Source organism: Pelecanus crispus, chromosome 5 (assembly GCF_030463565.1).
Source record: "Pelecanus crispus isolate bPelCri1 chromosome 5, bPelCri1.pri, whole genome shotgun sequence".
NCBI classification, from domain to species: domain Eukaryota; kingdom Metazoa; phylum Chordata; class Aves; order Pelecaniformes; family Pelecanidae; genus Pelecanus; species Pelecanus crispus.
Window position 1 is genome coordinate 24,550,029 of NC_134647.1, and position 24,175 is coordinate 24,574,203.

At 40.2% G+C, this 24,175-nt stretch overlaps 1 protein-coding gene across 1 annotated transcript in view; it reads left to right on the forward strand.

The window, feature by feature from the left end:
* RAPGEF4 (Rap guanine nucleotide exchange factor 4) overlaps positions 1-23,888 on the forward strand; it is a 161,036-nt gene extending 137,148 nt beyond the window's left edge. Inside the window, exons 23-31 of the mRNA XM_075710086.1 lie at positions 1,159-1,256; positions 4,251-4,376; positions 4,829-5,007; positions 9,703-9,793; positions 12,051-12,101; positions 12,734-12,821; positions 13,158-13,222; positions 22,176-22,230; positions 23,761-23,888. Of these exons, the coding sequence (XP_075566201.1) occupies positions 1,159-1,256; positions 4,251-4,376; positions 4,829-5,007; positions 9,703-9,793; positions 12,051-12,101; positions 12,734-12,821; positions 13,158-13,222; positions 22,176-22,230; positions 23,761-23,888 (881 nt within the window). The remainder of the gene's footprint in view (positions 1-1,158; positions 1,257-4,250; positions 4,377-4,828; positions 5,008-9,702; positions 9,794-12,050; positions 12,102-12,733; positions 12,822-13,157; positions 13,223-22,175; positions 22,231-23,760) is intronic.
* The last annotated feature ends 287 nt before the right edge of the window (positions 23,889-24,175 follow it).

Here is a 24,175-nt window from a genome sequence, read left to right on the forward strand (position 1 = left end):
TAATTCAGTCAAGGCTTTTATATCCATGTGCATGTTTGGCTGGTACACAGGACTGCCTTAGAGGCACGTCCTTTCCCTACTGCAAGCACAGACTGGAGCTCACATGGGAGACAGGAAAAATGGAGAAGTTTGTGTATCTGCGTGTTACAGAGCAGAGCTACCCCAAGTTTCCTCCACTGTAAGACTTGTAACAGTTTTTTAACAACAAAAATGGGAGGTAAGCATGGATAATGTCAGGCTAGACATATGAATCAGCAACAGCACAAAACACTGCAGTGCAGACATTCCAGTAGTGGTCACTACCATTCTGGCCACTCTGTCCATGCAAACCACTACCGAGCAACTTGGTGCCAAGCCCACTGACCTAGTGTTTGCAAAGGGTCAGGAGTCAGCCCCCCACTATATGCTGTGGAACTGGGAGAGTAACTGCAAGATGAATTCTGCTGGAGAATTGGTGTTGCTGAAATGCTCTGGTTGAGTATGACTGCGTGGACACACACAGAGCTAATGAGAGCTGTGTTGGAAGGCATTTTTGCAAACAGTGACGCCTGCCAAAAACAGCTCACTTCCTGAGAACTGACACCAGGCGGCTCTACTTTTTGCAGTTGCAGCAATTTTTTATTGTCAGATTTGCTGACAGCCAGCACATGCTGGAAGAGACTGTTTATAAGTTACTTCATTATCTTTTCTTTACCTGTGATGTGATGCTCTTTTAGAACTGCTGTAATGAGATTTGAATACAGTTGCATTTGATCACCTCCTTATGCAGTTACTGTCTTCCAAGGCAATTTCAATTAAGAACATCTCTCCAAATGCTTACAGCTCAGAGAAGAATGAATGGAGTCCCTAATTATGGCTAAATTTTTGCAGGTAGTTTCTTGAGATGGCAGCACAGTCTTCTTGACCTGTATGTACAGTTTGGAGCTGGGATTCTAGTTCTATATGCCAGTTCTGTAGGAGATGGATTTGGGCTGAGCTTGTCACATTTCTTCAATAAAGAGGACCTTGTTGTCATCTATTTTGTATCCTGGACATTGGTTTACTGTGCAAAATTTGTTCCCAGAAGGGTGATCTGTGCAGCTGTTGGATCAGTCCTGCTGTAAATTATATATATATATATAAAAATATATAAAATAATCTTTTGTTTCATGTTTACAGAAAAGGTTGTGCTCAAACCTCATGATGTTTCAGTGTTTACAACTCTAAGTGTTAATGGACGGCTGTTTGCTTGCCCACGTGATCAGTTCGATTCATTGGTATGTATGTTCACAGTTCTCAGGAAGTTCAATTCTTCAGTTTGTTTGAACATTTTGCATTATCAATGCTTTAGATAAAAACTAGTGGAAACATTCACAGCAAAGGGCTTGTCACAGTGCTATGGGATGAGCCCTGAAATTAAAACAAGGTAATGTTATAATTTCCTAAAGTAGAGCAGAAATCCATCTGTTCCACACTGACAGCCCTTGATCCCAGTATCCTCTGTGTCACACTGGGCATTTAGGAAGAGCTGAATATTGTCACTAAGACATGCAGTAATTCCTGATTACAGAATTATCTCCTCATGGCCACAGGGATGTATTCTTGAAGATAGATGTTACAAATTAAAGCATTCTGGAGACTTGATTCCAACAGTAAATTCCTTAAAATCTTTTATTTCTCAGCTCCATAAAATCCTGTGTCAAAATCTCAGCTGATTCTAGGTAGAATCACAGAAAATATTCCTGGTAGAAAGTCTGTCTTTTCTTAGGTAGAATTGTTCATAAGTACTTACAGTTTATACAGTAATTCTAACAATCTCCATGGGGTCTGCTTTTATAGAGTTTGATTTGACTGTACTTTTTGTTCCTTTTATTTCATTAAAAACAAATGTCATTGCCAAGTCATGTCAGCATGAACTCTATTACTCCTAGCCTTGTTTCAGCCTCCTGTATGCTTTTAACAAGCCACTTAGTATGTATGCCTGATTTCTTTTATAGATATGGTAAAATCTATGCTTTGCTGCTGCTTTCAATTTAGTAACCAGGGAATGTACATCCAGCATACTGTAGTTCCATGCAGAGATATCTCTTGTTCACTTTATTAAATTCTGGTGTTCCCTTAAGGTTAATTAATCCTGCCAAGTAGATACCCTCATGGGGCATGCTACTCTAAAGCAGGGGTGTTGCGTCAGTACGACGACGCTGGGTACTTTTATATGGCTCTGCATTGTCTGTGTAGACACAGCTTTGGCAGCAAATTGTGATGACTTTCTGTGTCTTTTCCCCTGTGGCATTTGCCATGGATCAAGTACTGGAAATGCTACAGGGAGCTCTAAGATACAGGGCTGCAGTGTGCTAGTTTTCATCAACTGGACTGACTTTAGTAGGAATTAGGGAGGAACACTCAGCACCTTAAAAAAGGCTCTCAACACTGCATAACACAATACATCCCCTTATCAGCTGCATTTTTTCGAAGAGGTATAAGCAAATTGAAAAATGTTACAACCTTTCCTGCCTCCCAGTTTAATCCTTTCACATTCCAATTTCTGGCTGTTGCCTGTGCGTGTATATTTATTCACATTACACTTGGCAATTCCCATGTGAAAATTGTTCTGGGTTAGATGAATTTTCAAATATGCAATGAGTTTGCATCTAAGTGCTTCTTTCCTAGCCTTGGAAAATATGTATTTGTTATGGTAACAGCTATGTCGTGTTTGTCTCCAAATAGGGGAAAAAAGCCCTCTTCCAGTCCATGGGCAATTCTCTGTCCACGGATTTCCACAAATTAGGATTTTCTACACAAAACTGCTGTACTTTTAATTAACGCTCTGTCTTAAACTAAAGAAATTTTGTGTTTCTGCAAATCCCAATTCAGAGCAATCTGCAGGCTGTTATAAGATTGATGGCTGTCCTGGTTTTTTTTAGATAGTACTTTGCTTAGATACACTATTTGTTAAAATTGTAGATGGAGCTTTTAAGGTAATAATGCCTGTGGTTTAGTTTAATGATTTTTAATTAGTTTGTATTATGATATCTGAAAGACAAGTTTTCCCTGGAGTACAAAGCAAGAACTCACACAGAAATAAAGCTCCTACACACTGTGTGTTATTGGGAAAGTGATTTGATGTATTAATGCAGTCAGTCCTTTTCCTATTGGTAATACGATATTCTTATATAAAAAGGGATTCATTTAGTAAGCTCATTTTTTATATTCCAGTACATAAATATGGTCTGTTAGTCTTGCAGACTCTATTGCGTTTGTACGCAGAGAGGAGCCTGTTGACAATTCCCAGCTCTGTGGATGTCTAACAAAGACCCCATGAGATATTGGGAAACTTGTAAGTGAGCTCTACTGCCCTCTCCTGGAAACCAAACGATTAAAGCGAGGGTTCACAGGCAGCTTTACTGGTGGCAACGCATTTGGATTTGCAAGAGGGTTGGTTGTTAAGATTTCAGCAGCGCTGGTTCAAACACTTTGACCCTAATATATACAGGAGACTACTTCAAATCTGACTTATCTCAAGCCATGTTTTAAATCTCTCTTTAATATAAGATTTACTTGTGCGCAAAACTGTAGATCACGTCTCATTTACTGGGTGGTATGGAAGTGTCTTTCAAAAATGTTTTATACTTGAATGACTTAAAGGATTCTTTCTCATAAGACTGTGGGCATATAACTTTAATGAGCATAGCCAGGAGTTCTGCAATCACAAATAGTGCATCCCTGTACTGTCAAAGAGAAAGTATGAGGCTTATTTTATAAATGATCAGAAGATCTTGCAATCACTGCAGATTTCTGAAGTATGGCAGATGTAATAATTCTCATAATTAGAATCAGTAATTTGCAAAAGTTATTTGTGTATGTGAAAAATGGAACCGATAACAAAAGCTTTGTGGAAAGACCTGCGCTCCAAAACAGACATGCTTTAGTAGCACAACGTGCATTGAAGTATTTATTTCTGGCTTCAAATTTTAGAACAATGCTAAAAATAACACACTGAGAACAGTCTGTTTTATTTCCTTACAGTGCCTCTGAAGAGCTTTCAGAATTTTCCTGACTGTCCTGTGCATAGTGGATACTGGTTTTGCATAGGGCTTCTCATTTCCTAATGCCAGCCTGTGGTTAAAAGCAAGTTTCAGTTTTACTATTAGAAACACGCTTAGGAAAGTGGTCACACTGAAGAAAAAAAATCAGAAACATTATGGAAGAAAAGCACCAATCATGCAATTTAGTATTTCTAAAATATTTTTATACCATTTTTCCATTCGTAGACACCATTACCAGAACAAGAAGGACCATCTACTGGTACAGTGGGAACATTCGAACTGATGAGCTCAAAAGACTTAGCACATCAAATGACAGTTTATGACTGGGAGCTCTTCAACTGTGTGCATGAGGTATGAAGATCTATCTATTCAGCAGATTAGAATCTGTTAGAAAATGTTTAGTTGTACATTGTACGTTTGTGCATTATTTGCAAAACTTTCTCTAAGCTTGATTTTCAAAAATACTACAATAAAGCCACCTACAAGTTTTGAAAGTATAAGGCATTCTTAATTTTATAGGCAAAATGCAAAAATACAGTTAAACTTCTCCTGAATATGTGCTGCTTATTGAATTACTTTTGTATGTTTCAAGGTATTAAGCTATTTATACATAGTCTGTAGCTATGCTCTTAGTATGCCTCAGCTTTTGTCTATTGGATTTGCAGCAGAATCCTTGTCATCTGTACAGCAATAAACGTAAACTGCAGAGCAAGTTTCAGGCTAGATACTTACGTCGTCATTCTTAGCCTCTTTCCTCTGTCCAAAAGATGAGATTTCTGAAAAAACTGTTTTCTTTTTCCTAGCTGGAATTGATCTATCACACTTTTGGAAGGCACAATTTTAAAAAGACCACAGCAAATCTGGACTTGTTTTTAAGAAGATTTAATGAAATTCAGTTCTGGGTGGTCACTGAGATTTGTCTTTGCTCTCAACTCAGCAAGCGTGTTCAGCTGTTAAAGAAGTATATTAAGATAGCAGCCCAGTAAGTATACAGTCATCTGTGAGCTGGAAATGAGGTTCAGTATAGTCAATTTTTTGTTATTTTTTATTTTCAGACAGCCACACACAGAGCCACACACAGTAGAGGTTAAAATGTTGTCTATTTGGTAGTTCTGTCCATTTTCATATAGGGCTGTATAGAACCTTGTTAATATATATTCTTCTTTCCTGTCGTACTCTCCATTGCTCCTTGATCTGTGATCAATTGCTCCTTGACCTGTGATCACTTAGGGCCATGTTTTCACGTAACATTTGTGAGTAAATATATTTCAGTTCATTAGGAGAATCCTCCATTTACCCTTACATGCATTAGCAAATATTAATATGTGAATTAGTAAATGATAACAAAACTGAGCCTTAATTTTTCTGAGAACAGAAGTATTTCTGGTGCTGTTCAGGAAAACCTTTCTCAGAATTGCCACAAGTGGGAAAACCGAGAGGGGAGAGCAAAGAGATGTAGTATGGAGATGACAAGGCTCATGTTACCTTCAGTCTGCTTGGTATATTTCTCCGATACTTTTGTTTAAAAATGCAAAAATATGAATGTCCTCTTTTGTTACTAACTGCTGGGTCTGAGGTTGGCTAGCAGGCAATTCTTGGTGTCTTCTCTTCTTTTATTCATATTAAAACTTAAACTCTTGGAGCCTTCATGCCACAGATGTCAGCCTTGATTCCTTATCGCTGAAGTCAAGGGCAAGGGTGTGACTGACTTCAGAGGGAGCAGGGGCATGCCCCTGCCCTGCATAGCTGCAGTTTTTTATCACTGTTACTCTCTTCCTTCCTTCCCAGTTCGTGGTGTATTTATTATATTCATCGCCATCTGAACAAACAGTTTGCTGAGGTGTGCGGTGAGGAACTGCCTGTTTGTTTGTCTACGACTTTGTGCATTGTGACTAGAGGCCTTTAGGCAGCCTTGCCGAACAAAGAAGTTATTGCTTGCAGTTAAACCATGCGCTTTAACTTTTTTGCATCATTAAATGTAGTTGTGTGAAGGAAGAGATTACTATTACAGCTGTGATGCTGCCCTCCTCCCAGTTAATAATTCCACATAGCTGAAATCAGTGTTCACATCGAAACTCTGCATCAGCTTGGCTCCCTCCTCCAGGACAAGCCCTGCTCTGCAAGCACCGACTTCCTTCTGGGAACTGCTTTGGGCCCTCCGGTCAGATGAGGGTTGGTCAAAGCTGAAGACTTTCAAAATCTAGGGGTGGGCATGCAGGTTTATCAGGTTTATCTTCAGAACAGAGGACACAATTTACCTCTTTAATTTCTAAAAATATATATACCGCATATTCCATTATCTCATTCCGCAGAGCAAAGCTGGGAAGCAAGCCGCCAGTCTGGCGGGCTGTGTCCAGGAGAGGGCAGTGGCACCCACACGCAGAGGCATCAGGGTCTTTTCTAAACTCAGAGGCATGAAATGGGAAAATGCTGCAATGTGGTAAATCATGATACAATAGTAATTTCCATAAACACTTGAAATCGAGTATCCTAAAAATTACAGTTAAATATCTCTTTAATAAACTGCCCTATCCTCAGTGTCATGGGTTTAATCCTATGCTATTTACAACAGCTTGACAACCTCCTGTTTACTTCCATGTTTCTGGTATCACTACAATGCTAAAAATAAATAGCTAAAAATGGTCTGCTCTGCTGAGTCCTCTTTGTCTCCTAAAAGCAGAGAAATCCGAAGCACAAGATTTTCCTCCGAACAAACCCAGCGGGCCGGTTTAATTGCAGCCGCTGGAAGTTTTGCCAGGCTGCTGCCCTCTGTGCAGTGCTGCCATGGCAACAGGCGCTACGGCACGCGCTAAAACAAACACAAAGCGCACCGAAGTTAGAGGGGAGAAAAAGCCAAGGAATTGGATCAAAAGATGCGGGCCCAGGCCTTGAAGCAATATCTTTGAGGAAGTTTTGCTTGTGAAGATCCTTGAGACCTAATGAGAACTTTACCCTACCTAGAAGTACTAGACTCATTAGAAAAGTGTTCGGGGAGAAGAGCTCAGCGCTGCGCTATTAATCTTAGGCATGACTGGTGGTAACGAGATGCCTTGCACATAGCAATTTTCAAAGATAACTGTTACTGAGAACCCTGTGTCAGTTCTGCGCCGGGGGGCTTAGACGCCATCAGAGAAGGCACGTCATTTTGCGTCCGCCACCCCACGCACCCTCTGATGTGCGCTCCCTGTCTGCGCGGGCAAGCGCGAGGCCAAGTGCTGGCTCCAAGTGCTGTGCACATCTGCTTTCAGTTCCAGGAGCCGCTGTTGCCTTTGCATCTGCGGGGAAAGGATGTAGAGGTTACCAGGTTCATCTCTTATCTCCAGCCGTTGTAGGATTAAACTTTCAAACAAAGGGGAGAAGCGAACTATATTTCCTACAGTGAGTTCTTCCCATATTAATTGTATTAGAAAGGCCTTCTAGGATGTACTTGCTCCTACTCTTATGGATAGCCACAAACCCAGGTTGTATATATTTCCTCTTTGCAGATATACTCACAGGCTATTTAGAAGCCTTCTTGTGTATCACTACACTTGGACACTTTCATTCAGTTTTTGAAAATCATTCTTTCCATACACATGCACATGTTATAAGCCCAAGGAGCCTGTAAGAAATTTTTGAAGGGTGTGTGTTTACAGGGAAAATGCCAAGACGAATATGTTCGTGTAAATACCAAGAGATTTCAACCACACGTGTGTTTGTGTTGGAGCCAGGAGTGTGTGCATATGTGTGTGTTCACAATTCATACTAACAGGAAGATTTTTCCAGTACAGTCTGTTTTGGGAGGCAGAGGGACCTCTGCTCTGAGCACACTGTGGTGCTTTGGAGGATTCACTTTCTGACATTTTACAGGCAGCATATATGCAGTGGAGCCATGCAGCACTGTTTCGCCTTCCTTACAGTGGTCCTCTATCTGGAACTGAGCTATTTAGTGTAGAGCCTGTAGAATTTACAGAATATTTGGTGTAGAATGTCATAGATCTAGATGGATTTTAAGAGGGACTTTGTCAAATTACATTGCTTAACAGGGTATTTGGCAAAACTTTTCCTTTTTAAAATGAAAGATAAATTCAAATTACATATTGCAGAAAGATTTGCAGGTGCCTACTATGTTTGAGCACTACTGCTGTGTGGTACTAATTATTTTTACCGTGCCACAATTTATTCTCAATGTCACAGGCTGTGGACAGATACCTCTTTCTGGATTTAGTTGTGCCTGGGGAAGAGGTTATCACTGACAGCCTATCCTGGCTACTTTTCATCCTTATCTCCCCTCAGATCCACTAATGAGGCACTCCCTGACCTGCTCTAGTCAGAATAAGTTGGGGTGGCTTTAGCATTTCAGCTTATCTTCTCTAACTTTGCTCACTGTCCCTAATCTGATGTGGGAGAATTTGTATGAGCAGCTCTGCCAGAAGGTCTGAGGGGGCAGCAGTCTCCAACAGACAGACCATCAGATGGGAGAGATTGTTTTTTCATGCGCTCAAGTGTTCACACAGTGCAGACACAAGTGAGGCCCAGATCTAGAGGGCTCACCCACTCAATACATCAAGTCTGGTGAAATGCAGGGACAGAAAGAACAGAATAACGATAGGGTGATGTGGCAATTATGGAGTCCGACAGTAGGATGTGATGGTTGTACTAATTTCGTCTGGACCTGAGGATACCTCAGAGGAGCTAAGAGCTTCAGTGATGAATAAAAAAATCTATCTGAGGATCATAGCTTGAAAGTTTTCTTGGTAAACAGCAAAAGAAGCAGAGACTGGGGTGCTGAAATCAGGTGTTGGCAAATCAGTCCTGAAAAAAAAGCAAATTATTTGCAGGAACCTAGTGAGACACAGATTTATGAGACATAGGCTTTGTTCTCTTTCTTCCTGTCACATTGAATCCATGAGCCACCTGATGCAATCCCAGCTGAGCAGTTGTGTGGCCTGTTCCTGTCAGATAGTGTCTACTCCTGCATATGGTGTATTGGATCTTCCATAATACTCAGTTACATGTTCCAGTTTTTCCCAATTGGTAACAAAAGTTCTCCTTTGCATTAGGGATGAAACATGACCTAGAGCTCCTAGTGCCCAGGACCTCTTTATTGCTTGAAACATCCTAAAGAGTTCCAGAATCTACAAGTACTAGTTAGAAATCATATAGATTTATATACAAATCATATACAACGAGAGAGGTCACTGGCACACAGGCATCTCTAGACAGCTGGTCTTTTCCCTTTACAAAGACTCAGTGCCCCTGTAAACTACACGAAGATCATCTAGGGAGAGCTTCCAGCATTCAGTAGCTGTTCAGAAGCTGTCAGCAAGTTCTGCAGCAAATGAGGTTGTAAACAGCCGCTTCCACTGTTTCTGCTACTCCCTGGGAGTGAATTGAGCCCAGTTTCTGGACTATGTTTCTGGGTGGGGAGGAGCTTCAAAGACTCCTTTAATGTCCTTGCAGAAGCTGGCACCCAGTGCAGTGGAAGCAGGAGGTCATTTTAGGAGGGAGGGGAAAGGAGCCTCCAGAGTGTGGTGAATTATTCACACATTGGGGAAGTGGTGTGCCGCAGGCGTGCTGGCCAGGGCTGCCCAAGTTCAGTCACATCTATGGTAGATGCCTGGGTTCAGCATGTTGTCATGTGTACTTCTGCCCTGACTGGTATATACTACTTAAACCCTGGCGCTTTGTGTTTCAGCTGTAAAGAATACAAAAATCTGAATTCCTTTTTCGCTATTATTATGGGACTGAGTAATGTTGCTGTGAGCCGTCTCTCGTTAACGTGGGAGGTAAGTCTTAGCTAAAATCCAATTCCAAGAAGTTTGACTGGGATTTATGCTTTTAGGTAGCAAAAACATGACTTGGGCCTTTATTGTTGGTAAAATTAGATCTACTAATTCAGCTCCTGAGCATAAGCCTTTAGCTAAGGCTGACAATTTTTATTAGTAAGGCAGTATACCCAGAGATGTGTTGAATACTCCCAAGCAATTAACAAGTGACAACAGCAGCTTCTGTTGATGAGCTAAACCACCCAACAGGATGAGTGAGTTAGCCAGTTAACCTCTTACACCAGCCCATCCTCCGTTTGACTTTACTGATCATTTAGTGAGATCACTCCATGGATACTTCTCTAAAATCCATCCTCTGTTTATACATATCATTTTCTGATCTGGATATGGACTCTGTTGCCCTATTAAAATGTGGGTTTGTCCTAACCAGTTCTGGTTTTCTCTCTGGCATGTGTTCCCCTGCTTACTATCAGTTTGGTCTTCATTCTCACAGCTTCCACCTTTTTCTGTGGCTTTGCTCTTTTGTATGTGAGTATATAAAGAGGGTGCAATGTCTAGCAGGGTAAGGTGGTAAGCACATGCAACCACTAAGAACATACCGGTTGTCAAAAGCAGTGCAGATTTGAATGTGCATGTATTTTGTTCGTTAGAAATTCAAAATAGTTAGCATGACTGAGGTCATTGATGCACCTGAGACCAAAATTTGAACACCTTTAAAAAAGTGCTCTGAAACAGGAGATCAGACTAACACATCTGAGAAGACACAGTGCCCAGTTTTCAAAAGTACAGGCTGCAAGTGGCATATCCAATCAGTGCTAAAGACAAAGATTTGCAGGTCAGTTTCTCAAAATAATGACCCTTCATTTCTGGCTACTGAGAGGAATAGTTAGGAGTGCTGAGACAGTACAGGAGTAGTATGAAGAGAAAAGAGGGAATTGAATGTATATACTACATACAGCAATCTGAAATGGGCACAAGGACTGAGCTGGAGGGGCTCAGATCATTTGCAGGTGTGGGGTATGAACTTCAGGGAAGTGTTATCACACTCTGATTCTGTAGGGCAGTCAGTTTATCAAGAGAATCTCTGCAGCTTGATTTTTAGCCAGATATATATACAGAATATACTTAAAACCAAACATATCAAGACCTGATTTTTGCTATAGTATCATGCATTTACATTAGTTGCATGCACAAATTAGATATTTGCAGGTGCAAATGTCCAATTATACCACTTATTTCACAAATACCTAATCTGCATGCATATGCAAACTAGGCACACAGTTGTTGACACACATCATTAAAAATTAGGCCCTTGCTGTGGCACAGTGTAAATATCTTGCTAGGGTACACACTCCAAATGTAGAAAGTATTGCAAAAAATCATTTCTGCACTATAAAGTCTCTATTAATTTTTAATGTTACCCACTGCCAGTAGTTGTCTGATTTAATCAGCAAACATAGAGAAATTTCTTATTAAAACTAGAAAGCGGACATATTCTGAGTGTGCATAAAACATTACTGTGATCTCTGAAACTAATTTATAACATATCTTATAGACTTTACAGTAAAATTATTGAATATGTATAGCATAACATGAGGGGGAAAGAAAATATTTAGTAAAGCCCATCTCATGCCAATCACTGCATGATCAACTGACCATCATTTATTTGTGTAGGTATTGTGGACTGAAAAACTATTCATTGATTTATACCCCAGAAAGCAGTAGAGGCCCTTGGCTGCTGGGCATGTCAAGAATTTGAGCAATAGTTGGTGATACATCAGCATGAACAAAAAACCTCCTGGAAATGCCCAGGCATGGATTTGAATGTTGCAAGGGCAGTTCATCATAGGTATGAATAATTAAGCTGAGCTACCCCTACGCAAGCTGTGTGTAAAATATATTTTCAGATAGGCTATAATCAGGAATGTCCTGAAACCATTGACCTGAACTTTCACTTACATTCTGAATTCAGTGATTGTGATGTGAGCCAAACAAAAATCTGAATCTAAACATCCCAAAGGAGTAAATTCAAGTTGGGGTTTAAATCAGGATCCAGGTTTCATGGCTGGTCCCGTCTCTATTTATAATCTGGTTGCTAGGAAACATGTTGTATTTTAGATTAGCACATTGTTAGAAATATCTGGCAAAAAGAGCACTTTCCTGACTTAGGGCGTTGTAGAAGGAACTAGCATTTACAGTAAAATTACCACACAAATTGGATTTAATTAAGGTTTGCTATTTTTGTTTTTATTAACAGAAACTTCCAAGCAAGTTCAAGAAGATCTATGCAGAGTTTGAAAGCTTAATGGTGAATAGATCCCTTATTCTATGCACAATCTGAGCTAATTCAGTTTCTGAGTAACTGATTTGAATTCCTTGATTCAGAACATTTTATATGTCCTTGTTTGACTTTAAGAAGTTTATGATCCCATTTTAGAGCTGCTAAAACAAGTATGTATGACTAATAAATTATACTCTTAGGAACCTACTCTGAGAGAACTTATGTACCACTCAAAGTTAATCTGGGAACTCAGAGAAGCTTTATCACATGTTTTCTGATAGTACATATGGGAAATTACATTTTCCAACCTGGATTTTTCCAGGCAATACATTTTAGTGTTACGACATATGCAAAACTGGATCTGCAGCTACAAGGAGGGAGGAAAAACGTGTGGTTCCTTTTATGAACAATTTTTTTGTAATCATATTTTACCTTGCTATTTGGCATGACAAATGTTTGTGTTTAGCGGCTGCATTTTCATCACGTAAGCTCTATGGGAGAATGATGAAAGGTGTCTTAGTTTGCAGATGCATTTTTAAAGCCACAGGAGAAAATAATGATTTTAATAAATGCCATGACATCTAAATGAATGCATACAGTGTTGCAATACATATAATAATACATATTAGTAATTATTTGATTTCTCTTTTCTTCTTAAGGATCCATCAAGAAACCATAGGGCCTACAGACTAACTGTAGCTAAATTGGACCCTCCAATAATTCCTTTCATGCCACTACTTATAAAAGGTAAGCTTGGATGTTACCAGAATTATTAACTTGAAAGCTATTTGTCAAATATTTGAAGAATAAGAGTAGCAGCAAGAAAAAGCAAAAATCAATCTCAGTGTGAGGTATGATCTTTTTCCATTATAAAAAGCATGACACAGAGACAGGAAAAACTGCTTTAGTACATCTGAATATCATACCTCAATTTTACTAGTCTCAGAAATGCTGCAAATTAAAAACTAAATGTTTTACTTTTATAGCTGCTTTGATTTTTGTAAGGGATAGCTAAAATGTGCTGCTGTTTTGTATGGCCATGATTCAGTAATGGACTTTTATGTGGCTTTTATTTCCATACAGACATGACGTTTACTCATGAGGGAAACAAGACATTCACTGACAATCTAGTAAACTTTGAAAAAATGGTATGTATGGCATATTTGAAATGAAAATTTAAAAAGACCTCCCTATACATCTCTTCAAGAGTGAACTTCTCAACAATGACTTCCAGAGCTAGAGAAAGTGAAAGCAGGACCAAGAGCTGCCAAAAATAGTCGGTGTTGTGCACAGCGCCTGGGACCTCTGGGTTTCTGGAAAACCTCACAGAGGTGGAGAAGAAACTGCCCACTGAGCCATGCACAGCCAAAATGCTTCCTAGGAGAGGCAGCAGCAGTGACAGGAAGCAGAGCTGTTAGAGGCAATTTTTAACAGCCAGTTTGGGACCAGGCTGTGATTTTAACTGCTGTTCCTTCAAACAGGACTGAACTGCCTCAGGCTGGGATAGTTCTGCATTGCTCCTCAGAGAATGAAAGGAGCCTTAATGCAGAATGTGGACAACATCTTATTTTCTTCTTTCCTTTAACAAGTGAAAGGAGACTTCTGTGACTTGATTGCTTTCGTATTGGAAAGGGGGATCAATGATAGAAGGCTAGATTATGCTCAAATTTGATTTATTTTAAATCCTGCACCTAAGCTCTCATCATTTCAAACACCTTTGTCAAATACTGCAGGCAGGCAACTTCCCATGGCAGAAATCTCAACTGAAACTCAAGTTTCTCAGCACTGAGAAGCCATTTTCTTGGTTGCTAAGGCCATGTTCTTAATTAATGTCATTAATGACACCTGCATTTGAGAACCAGCGTTAGCCGAGCCCAGCTATGAGCAGCTGCACTGCAAAATAAAATCTGTCTTACTGTTCTGGCAGTAAAGCTCAGCAGCCGTGCTAGAGCATATCTACCCTGGCACCTATATCTGCTTGTTCTTAGTACTACAGTAACCAGAACCACTCCATGGTTATTGTCACTGCAGTACAGAGGAGCTTGTCTTACCTTCTGAGCCCTGACACCGCGGAGGGGAAAAAAGGAGGACTTTCAGCTCTTTAGAAAACACAGAGAAGTGATCATGGCTCTGAGTGAATTCTTCTCTTAGATTTTAGTCTGTAGCTCCAGGACAGCCTCTGTCCTAGCATGAAAATACCTCTCCACTAAGCTGAGACTTTTCTGTGGGTAAATGATAGTGCTAATGCCTGAGTAAGAGCCTGACCTCACTTTGCAATAATGACATTCTGTAATTGCATACGCAGACTGTGTTGCCACCTCCTTCCAAAGGCCTTGAGCCTTCTACCTGCAGAAAAGGATGATTTTCTGGACTACCTGTTCTAATTAGATAGATAAATATATATATTTTAGTGTAGCTAGTAAATATTTTGGGGAACTCAAAGGGATCTTGGACTTGGCTGGAGCACCTCCAAACCAGGAGGGATGGCAGCTGCATTGCTATAGCCATGGCTATGTGCCTGGCGCCATGTTCTCCACTTCACTTGGCCTACTTACAGCTCTTGAGCCAGAAGAGCCGGTACATCCACAGGCCTCAGAGCTGTATGCCTCAGGCTCTTCTTTATGCCAGATTATGTGCAAAAGCCATTACAGGAGGCAGGAGGTGTCCTATGAGCACTTGCCCATAGACAGAAGTTCAACCCATTTAGAAATGGTTCTGCACCACTCTATACCACAGTTTGGCACTCCCAAGGCCAAGAGTGAATTTTATAGCAGCTTAAACCGATCTATATCTAGGCTGCTGCAGGTCTGCCCTTTCACCCTAGTCTGCACCTTGCCTTATCTTCAGGAGTGTGTTATCTCTAGAACATGGATTTACTAGTAGCACCCAAAAGTTTAAAATAAAATTTTATACTGCATAATGTAGTGTCACCCATTTTGATCAGTAATCTGAGCTTTGAGCATTTCCTTTTGGGGGGGGAAGTGAAGATCAATTAATGTATTTCTGACGCTATATATTTTTCAAAGAACCAATATAATGTCATGTTCCTCCACACAATGGGAAGGCAAACATTCTCCTTTCTCAGTATTCTAAACCTTTCCTCAGTTAGTGTTCTACCTAAAAGCTCACTCTGCTTTTTCTCCAGGCCTTACTACAAGTATATCTTTTGTGGTTTTAATGTTCTTCACTAGCTATTCTGCATGCTTCAATGGTGTTTTTACTGCTTCTCTCAACCCATAGCTCTTCAAAGCAACATGTATTCAGATTCCACCCACATAATTCATTCAAATCCTAATGTGGACCTGGCAGTTTTTAGCTTTTTGCATGTGTCATCAGGTCAAGCAAAGAAGAAAAGCCTACTGTTAAACCTCAGTCGCTACCGCCTACTTGCGTTAAGCTTGCAACTGTCATATCCACACATAATTGCGAGATATTAACTAGTGAAGACAAGACCACTCAGCCAGATAACTCTTAGATAAATTCAGCTCTCTTTTACATAAGTATAAACTCAAGGTAAATCTGTGATGTTATTTGCCATTTTCAGGAGAAAAACAGAAACCAGATTTCCTCACAGGAATCAAGCCCTGCCATTTCTTTTTTCTACCTGTTTGTTCTGCTGCACGATGTTCTGTCACAAGCAGATGGAGATGCCTCTGAATATTGCTGAGAGCCACTCTTACTGATCTGTCTAAAATATCTTCGTTCTTTGGAAAATTATTTCCTTTGATCATCCTTATTTTGATGCTTGATGAAGTTTATGAATAAAAATATCTGGGTAGTTGCCACTGGTGATGCCATTTGCCACCGGAGGAGGTGGGTCCCTCTGACTCTCGTGTAGGCACAGTGATGAAACCGAGAACAGCCTCTGGCATCGTGTCTGCATTCTCACCACAGAGCTCTGATCCCAACAGCTGATGTGCTGCTGACAACTTTATTCCTGTAACTGGCAGCCAAAAGTAGAAGTTTGATCTAGTGGCAACTCTTCAGCTGAAACAGCTTCTTTTAAATCTTTTATGATTTCTGATGTTTCTGTTATTATTTGTATTAAATGATGCATCTTAAAACACGCAGGAGCTGTCAGACAGTGTCTGAGCCAGGAGTTCCCCTAGTGCCAGAAACAGTGAGGCCTGGTTTCCTAAACATTTGCGTTTCATGGCTGCCTGAGCTCTGCTCAGAGCTTTCCTCGTGGCTGGGGCACATCTGGCTTCTTCATGGCTGGGGAATTCTGTGTGAATAGGCTTTTGTCATAACATAGGAACTTGCACTACAGCCTTTTCCCTGAAGGCGACAGGAGAAGAGGGTGCTTACACAATCTTTCTCTTGTCCATAGCCATCTATTTTCACAGAAAATTGGTAGGAGCTTTCTTATGCTTTGAAAACTCTGGGTTCTTTTTTCAAATTTGACAAAATTGTCTAGAGAAGGTGGCAAAAACAGGCAGGTAGTGGTAAACTACATTAGCCCAGTTTTTTTAGCAAGTCAAGCTAAAAAGGAAAGGGACCGAGTCAATTTTCTCTTGCCACACTTTCCTGTAAATCGGTCTTCTCAGAGGTGTAGTGACAGAACTGTGGTATTGGCAGTAGTGGGGGACATCACTCTGCAGAGCATTGCCGAGCCTTACCTGCTGCTGCCTTTGGAACTGCCTGCTCCTTCTTCCCCTTCCACATCTCCTGATCCCCAAGGATGCCTCTTATTTGGAGGAGGCTGTGAGGAGTGGGAGGGCAGGGACTGCTCGCCAGGGAAGAGAATACCATGTGTGGTAGAGCCACAGCTATGTGTGAAGAGGGAAGTTTGTAAGCGGGCCCATTTGGTTGTACAGGATGTGGGCAAACAATACTGAATGTGCCAGAAATAGGTATACACTTTGTATTTGCACTGTACTTGTGCTCTTTACTATGCCATTTATTGCATGAAGCGGCAGGAGAGGAAACAAGCATTTGGCCTTAAAATCCAGCCTGGAACATGTTATTTATACTTTTGTCAGTAAGTAGACAGAATAACTGAATTACTGGTATTAGTAGTATAAGTCTTTAGTAAAAGGCTTTGTCTTCGGTACCAAACAAGACATGGTTTTAGAGAAGTATTGAAGGTCTTTTACTTATCTCACTGTAAGAAGCTGATGGAGACAAGGTACAAGCTGTTTCCACCATGGTGTTGCTCAGATGTACCTTCTAGGTTGGTATATACTCCATGACCTTGTATGGTAAAAACTACCTGCATCTTTTCTCCACTAGTGAGTTGACAGTAGATGTTAGTTGTAAGTGTTGCTTTAGAAGACCCATCTATGTAAAAAACGAAGACATACTTGTCATAGAGAAACAAGGAATAAATAGGCTTGTAAAGTTTTTGAAATGCTGCAGTTGTAGTTTGGCAGGTTGAGGATATTTTGAGAGCTGCAAGTAAGCGAAAGATAATAAGATGGCAGTAGACAGCAAACACAATTAGTTTGTGATCTAGAACACACATTTGTCTTTTAGGTCCATTAATGACCCTCTTCGCACGTGAAGGAGAGCCCCCAAAGCTGTCAGTAGTATTAGTTCCTATAAACCCTGTATGATTTAGCAGATACAGGACAACCTACAACCTGCAGCGCAGTACATGGCAATACATAACATTTAAGTGACATTGCTTTCATAGCTGTATATTTAGAAAAAAATGTAAAAGCCCTCTCCTAGAATTATATCTTGCCAGGGAAAGAAGAGAGAGGAAAAGTGAGGAAAGTACTGAGCATGACTCTCCTTAAGGACAGGCAATATTTCATACTCCTGACCACTTACGGATTTCCGCTTTTTTCAAACCTCAGCTGCATAATCCTGCACTCTGACTGCCAGTACAGAATTTTGCATTCATAGATAGAGGGAAGATGCAATTTTTTGGGAACTTTATCAGTGCCATTTCTCAAATCATCAGACAGCCTAAACAAAGATCACTTTCTATGGCACCATCTCCATGTTGCGCTACCCGGCATGTCTCAGAAATGGCACCTGAAGAGGGAGCAGAAGTCACGAAAGAGCTTTGAAAGTGCTGACCTGCCATGGCAGCACAAGACAGTGCCATGATGCTGGCCACCGATGCTTCTTTTTGTCAAGCCTCTTCACCCTTCAGGTGTGAAATGAGGATTAGAGAATCTGTGCATATTGGTTTTCGGGTGTTGTGGAGATGAACAAAAGGGAATTCACACTCTGATCCTTATGCAAAAAAAGGGCAAACATTCTTTCATTTTGGAACATAAAGATTATGCAAAAAGTATGTGACTAAAGCCCTTAGTAGTTTTCTATGGCATATATGAATATTTATAACATTTAGAAACCTGGGTTTGGAATGGATTAGAAGATAATGTGCTGGCCTGCTGCCACTATTCCAGACTGTGTAAAACTTGAAAGGGTATTGTCGTGTATATATAGCATGCTGGTAGTAGCGGTTGCTTGTTATATTATGCAGTTGATTCTGTTTCAGAAAGATCCAAATTTAGGTTTGTATGGCTTTTCGACAATGGTCTGTCTTAGCACAGTGAGTAAACAGAGGCATTAACTAGAGGCAATCCTTTATATGAAGAAAAATCGTAAGGAGCTGGCAATTAAACTTCCACCTGAACATTTTACCTGTACATGTTTCTAGTTTTCTTGACTCAAAAGAAGACAATCCAACTTATCTACAAGATCCAGGAAGAGAAATTCACTTTTGCTTCATATGCTGGTTTTCTGTTCAATCTGCACCTTCCAAAGAGGAGTTCTTTTGAGTTTATATTAGACAGTACAACAGCACTTGGAAAAAAGCAATGTGATAGGAGCTCTTCAAGGATACAGAATGCTCCAGAATCTTCCCCGTTGGGTTTCGATGCTGTCTTCTGGCCACAGTTTCTCCATTTATTCTACCTTAACACCCACTTCCTCATTCCTTTGTGTTTCCTCATTGCCAGGTGTCATGGTTTAACTCCAGCCAGCAACTAAGCACCACACAGCCACTCGCTCACTCCCCCTCCCGTAGGATGAGGGAGAGAATCGGAAGGGTAAAAGTGAGAAAACTCGTGGGTTGAGATAAAGACAGTTTAATAGGTAAAGCAAAAGCCGTGCATGCAAGCAAAACAAAACAAGGAATTCATTCACTACTTCCCATCAGCAGCCAGGTGTTCAGCCATCTCCAGGAAAGCAGGGCTCCATCACGCATAATGGTTACTTGGGAAGATAAATGCCATCACTCTGAACATTCCCCCCTTCCTTCTTCTTCCCCCAGCTTTACATGCTGAGCATGACATCATACGGTGTGGGATATCCCTGTGGTCAGTTGGGGTCAGCTGTCCCGGCTGTGTCCCCTCCCAGCTTCTTGTGCACCCCCAGCCTACTCGCCGGTGGGGTGGGGTGAGAAGCAGAAAAGGGTTGATGCTGTGTAAGCACTGCTCAGCAATAACTGAAATATCCCTGTGTTACCAACACTGTTTTCAGCACAAATCCAAAACATAGCCCCATAGTAGCTACTATGAAGAAAATTAACTCTATCCCAGCCAAAAGCAGCACACCAGGATACTTCTCAATGCACAGACTGAATGAGATTATGCTCAAGAATAGACAAAGTAAGGCCTTAAAATGCAGCCTTTCAGCCAACTGAAGGAAGCCAGGCAGTTCAGCCTTTAACCAGAAGTTGGATGAATTCATTGCCACTTTGGTTTTCCTTGCCTGGGATAGCCCATATAATGAGAAATTCAGAAGTAGTGAAAACCTAAAAAACCTTTGCTACACACATAATTTGTCTTTCAGTACAATCCATCATTACAGTACTTATTCTGAATGCTATGCTTTTTTTCAGAACAAATTCCCCACATAAATTAAGAGTAAAATGATTCCACAGAACACACTTTTTTTTTCTTAATACTGAACTACTCAAACACTGAGCCTACACTCTAGCTACAAAGATCACTATGAAATGAGGCTTCAAAATCTAAACATTTACAGGTATGAAAAATTAGGGTGTGTATTAACAATCCATCTAGAAACCGCATCAAGGAACTCTAGCTATCTTTGTTAAGTGTCTCTAGCAAAGCTTCCCTTGAAGTTAGACACTCTTGAAACTTCATCAGGTTGGCCGGTGCAGTTCAACTTTCTGGTCTCTCCTTGAAATAGTTATTTTAGGGGAATACTTTTTGAAATGGTATAAATCAAAATAGCAGCATCACATAACAGAGCCAAATATGAATCCATAGAGTTATGAAACATTCATGTTTACATGTTCATGTTGTTTTGATTTTCATTTGATTGGGTTAGACTTGAAGAACCAACACTGTAATATGCAGTGCGTTCTGTCTCAATCCAGTCTTATGATGGGTGCTTATCTTTGAGTATTTAAGAGGTTCCACTGAAGTTAATGGGGCTTATTCACATGCTTAATGCTAAGTGAATTGTTTGCAAGATAAGTGCCTTAGAAAATCTGCCTAGTAGTAACAGCTTGAAGAGGTATGAAAATTAACATAGGATAAAAATTATTCTTACTTGAAATCTACTTGTTTTCCACATGTAAATACATACAACTTTAGGAACAATATAAGCAGACCCATATCCAAATTCCCTAGATCTTTTGGGACCTTGTGTTTTAGAATTAAAATATTTTAGATTGGCTTCAGAATAGCTACATTTAATTTGATTATACAATGTGTAATCCACAAAAATGTAGTACATGATATATCAGTAGTGTTTCTAACGCTGACCACCAGCCATACCCATTTCTGTATGCTTGACAGTGCATTAAAATGTCTTAAGATTATTCAGTATGCGTGTAAGGAATGTTTTACATTGGTGCTTCCCCACTTTTGGAATGACAGATTTCACAAAGGTCTTTTATTTATAACATCGTTTTCATGTAAGATTACAATTGTGTATTAATTTTGAGGAGCATATGGCCTAGGTTTTACTGTTTACTAGTAAGAAACATAACATTCCATTGTGTGAGGGCTTATGACTAGCTTGTTAATCTCACACAAAATTTCAAGAAGGTATGAAGCAGCCTGGTGAGAGTGTGCTGTGTTAAAACATGTAGCTGCGTTGTAATTGTTGGACCATGTTAAAGTGCTGAAACAAACATTAGACTCTGATTAGGAATAGCATTTTGCTCCTCCCCCTTTTCTTAATCTAAGCAAAAGAAACTGAAACAAATGTTGTCCTTTTAACAAACTATCTAGCTAAAGAGGGCAGTTTTACTGCTGAAGTTTCAGTTTTTGGTATTAGGCAGAACAACCAGTTTTGCCCCCGCGCTGGTGGGTGCATTACCTGTGTGGTGCTAATCACACAAGCCAGTTAAAATTTTGCAGTCCAGAACTAAATCTGAAATGTTTTGCTTTATGACTTACCTTCATTGCTGTTCTTAAAAACTATTGTGAAATAGCATCTGATTTGTCAGAGCAGAATGTATTGATTAACACCAAAAGTGAATCCACTTTTCATGCTGGGTTAGATACACTAGTTCATGCTGGGTTAGGTTAGTTAGTGCAAGCTAACACTGCCTAACGGGGCTGTTTGATGAAACTTGCCTACAGGGCCACACTTCTAACGGTGGCCGCCTCACCTGTGAATCAAGCGCACTTCCAGAGGGAATCAGTGAACTTAACACCCTCACATGTTCGTTTTACACTGTCATATTCCAGGAGGGCTGCATTTTAAACTCAAACTCATACAAAAGGTGAAAGCTCTTTAATTGCCGAGTATGTTCTAGAAATGGGCTTGCTGTTAGGAACTGATAGTCTTAAAATTAACATGTGTACATACACCAAGGTGTTCTACATGATATTGCTTTTGCTTTTTAACGCAGGAAGATGTTATCAAAGAAATGCACATTGAAGGGGCTGATTTTCATTCTTAGTTAAGGCCTTTTACAGCATCCAAGCAAGGGAAAGGGTTCTCTGAGCGCATGTAAATTACACTCATGCTCATTTAAAGCCTGTGTAAATGCAAATCACACCCTACATATGAGGGTATCAGCATTAAAATTATATTTTCATTCATATGACTGCTTTTATTGGCATATGTCTTCACACTCAGGCACAGTTAGGTGCTTCGTTTAAATGATGATGAAATACAGTGCTTGTTCTCTGATTGCATCCCATCTTTTCTTTCCAGCGCATGATTGCCAACACTGTCAGGACGGTGAAATTCTGCCGAAGCCAGTCTTTCAGTAAGTGTATTACAACATCTGCACAGTCAGCATTACCATCAGTAGCTACAGTAATTACAACTAATTCTGTGTGTACCAGAATTGAAAAGCCTGGTTTCCAGTGATTCTTCCATGTTTGGATCCTCCGATGTTTCACAGGGTGAAATGTCCTTCAGGAAGCTCTAATAAGCCCCTTCTCCTCCATCTCTTTTGCAAGCATGTGAAGGAGCTAAATATCTGTGAGGTCTCTACACATCTGTCAAATTAGAATCGGTTGTAATTAGCCAGTGTGTTCAGAAGTGGTTGAAATAAGGCTAGCAGACAGCAGCACACAGATACATGCCAGATAAACTTGTTTGGATAAACCCTGTTTTTATAGGAAACCAGTCCGGAAACATGACGTTTATAAATGACGTAACTGCGTAAGGTGATGAACCTAAAACCTGTTTGTCCGTGTAATTACCAGAACTTACTTGAGGCCACGTAAGATGACAGAGCTGTATGGTCAAACAGGCTTGCTCTGTGGGTCTCATCCCATCTAGGTGCACTGTCAGTCCCAGTCAAACTGGCATTTCCTCAGCGCTTCATTCATTTTGCCTCACAGCAGCCTTCCTCTTTCTCAAAGAACAGAATAAATAATACATTTTTATAAAAATAGTTTCTTTCCATCTGGGTCAAAGCTTAACTCGAGAAGATCAAGTTAAGGCAGGGTTGTTTCTTATTTCTCCCACCATCAAGCTTTTTCTGGCTATGTATCTTTTAATTTTAACATATTAAGCACTAGTGAGACCTCCACGTATTTAGAAATGGAAGTAGATTTTCACTATACATGATATAACAAAATGTCAGTATATAGATGTACCATATCTAAGTCCCATGCTTTTTGTGTGTGTGCATGTGTATTTATATATTGTAGATGCTTCAGTATCTTTCGTTTAGAGAAGTTACCTAACACATATTTCATTAAATTGTAAGCTGTTCACTGTGAGGCTGAAGATACTCAGATTTTAACTCAGTGGTATTTCGTAATTGTTGTTGGAGTAGGGATAATGCGGTTATGTTAAGTAATGTAAACGGGTAGTAAATTTTGAGGCTCGAATGGAGCAGCCACTAAGCACCACAGTGTTACAGATATGTAATACTGAGCTAGAAATGGGAATATTTCATGAAAGGAGGCTTAAATCAATTACATAGTTTTGAATATGTGTGAAAGCTGCTGGTTCAAAAGCAGATGGGCAGCTTTAAATCACTCTAGTTAGCTATATAATATATAGCTATTGACTGGTAAGGTGATGTATAAAACTGTAACCAAGGGCCATCAATTTGAGTAAATGTAGCCAAGGATATCTGAGAGAAAAAGTTAATTTGTGGAGGTAGTAACCAGAAAGACTATCAGATATGGAGGAAAGGTTTCAAAGCGAGCGATTTCTAAATATTTTTTAACTCACCAGGAACTGGCGTTTCCTGTGACAGCTTGTAAAGGGTTATACATTCTGTTCAGGCATTTGTTCGTTTAAGTGTATCAATCCTACATCATTTCTCTCTTCCCAGATCCCGACGCAGCCCTAACTAATAAGAACCATCAGGATGTTCGGAGCTATGTGCGGCAATTAAATGTGATTGACAACCAGAGAACTTTATCACACATGTCTCACCGACTAGAACCGCGTCGAGCATAAACATTTGAAGCAATGATGAGAAATGATCTTTTATCCTGTCAAGGTCACTTGTTAAGAACTTCACTTTCTCTACTACCGCACTGCCACTACAAAAATAAGCAAAAACATATCCTAAGGTCTTAGGCAACGCACAATGTACCAGCCTGTCAGAGAACTTTGGCTGAGGAAGCTGTAGCTGTACGGGTGGCCATGTTGTGAACTGTTAATTCATCTTAAAGGGTAGTAAATGATTTCTCCTGTGGATAAAAAAAGGCAAAAGTTAAAAAAGGATAGCTAGTGAAAAATGC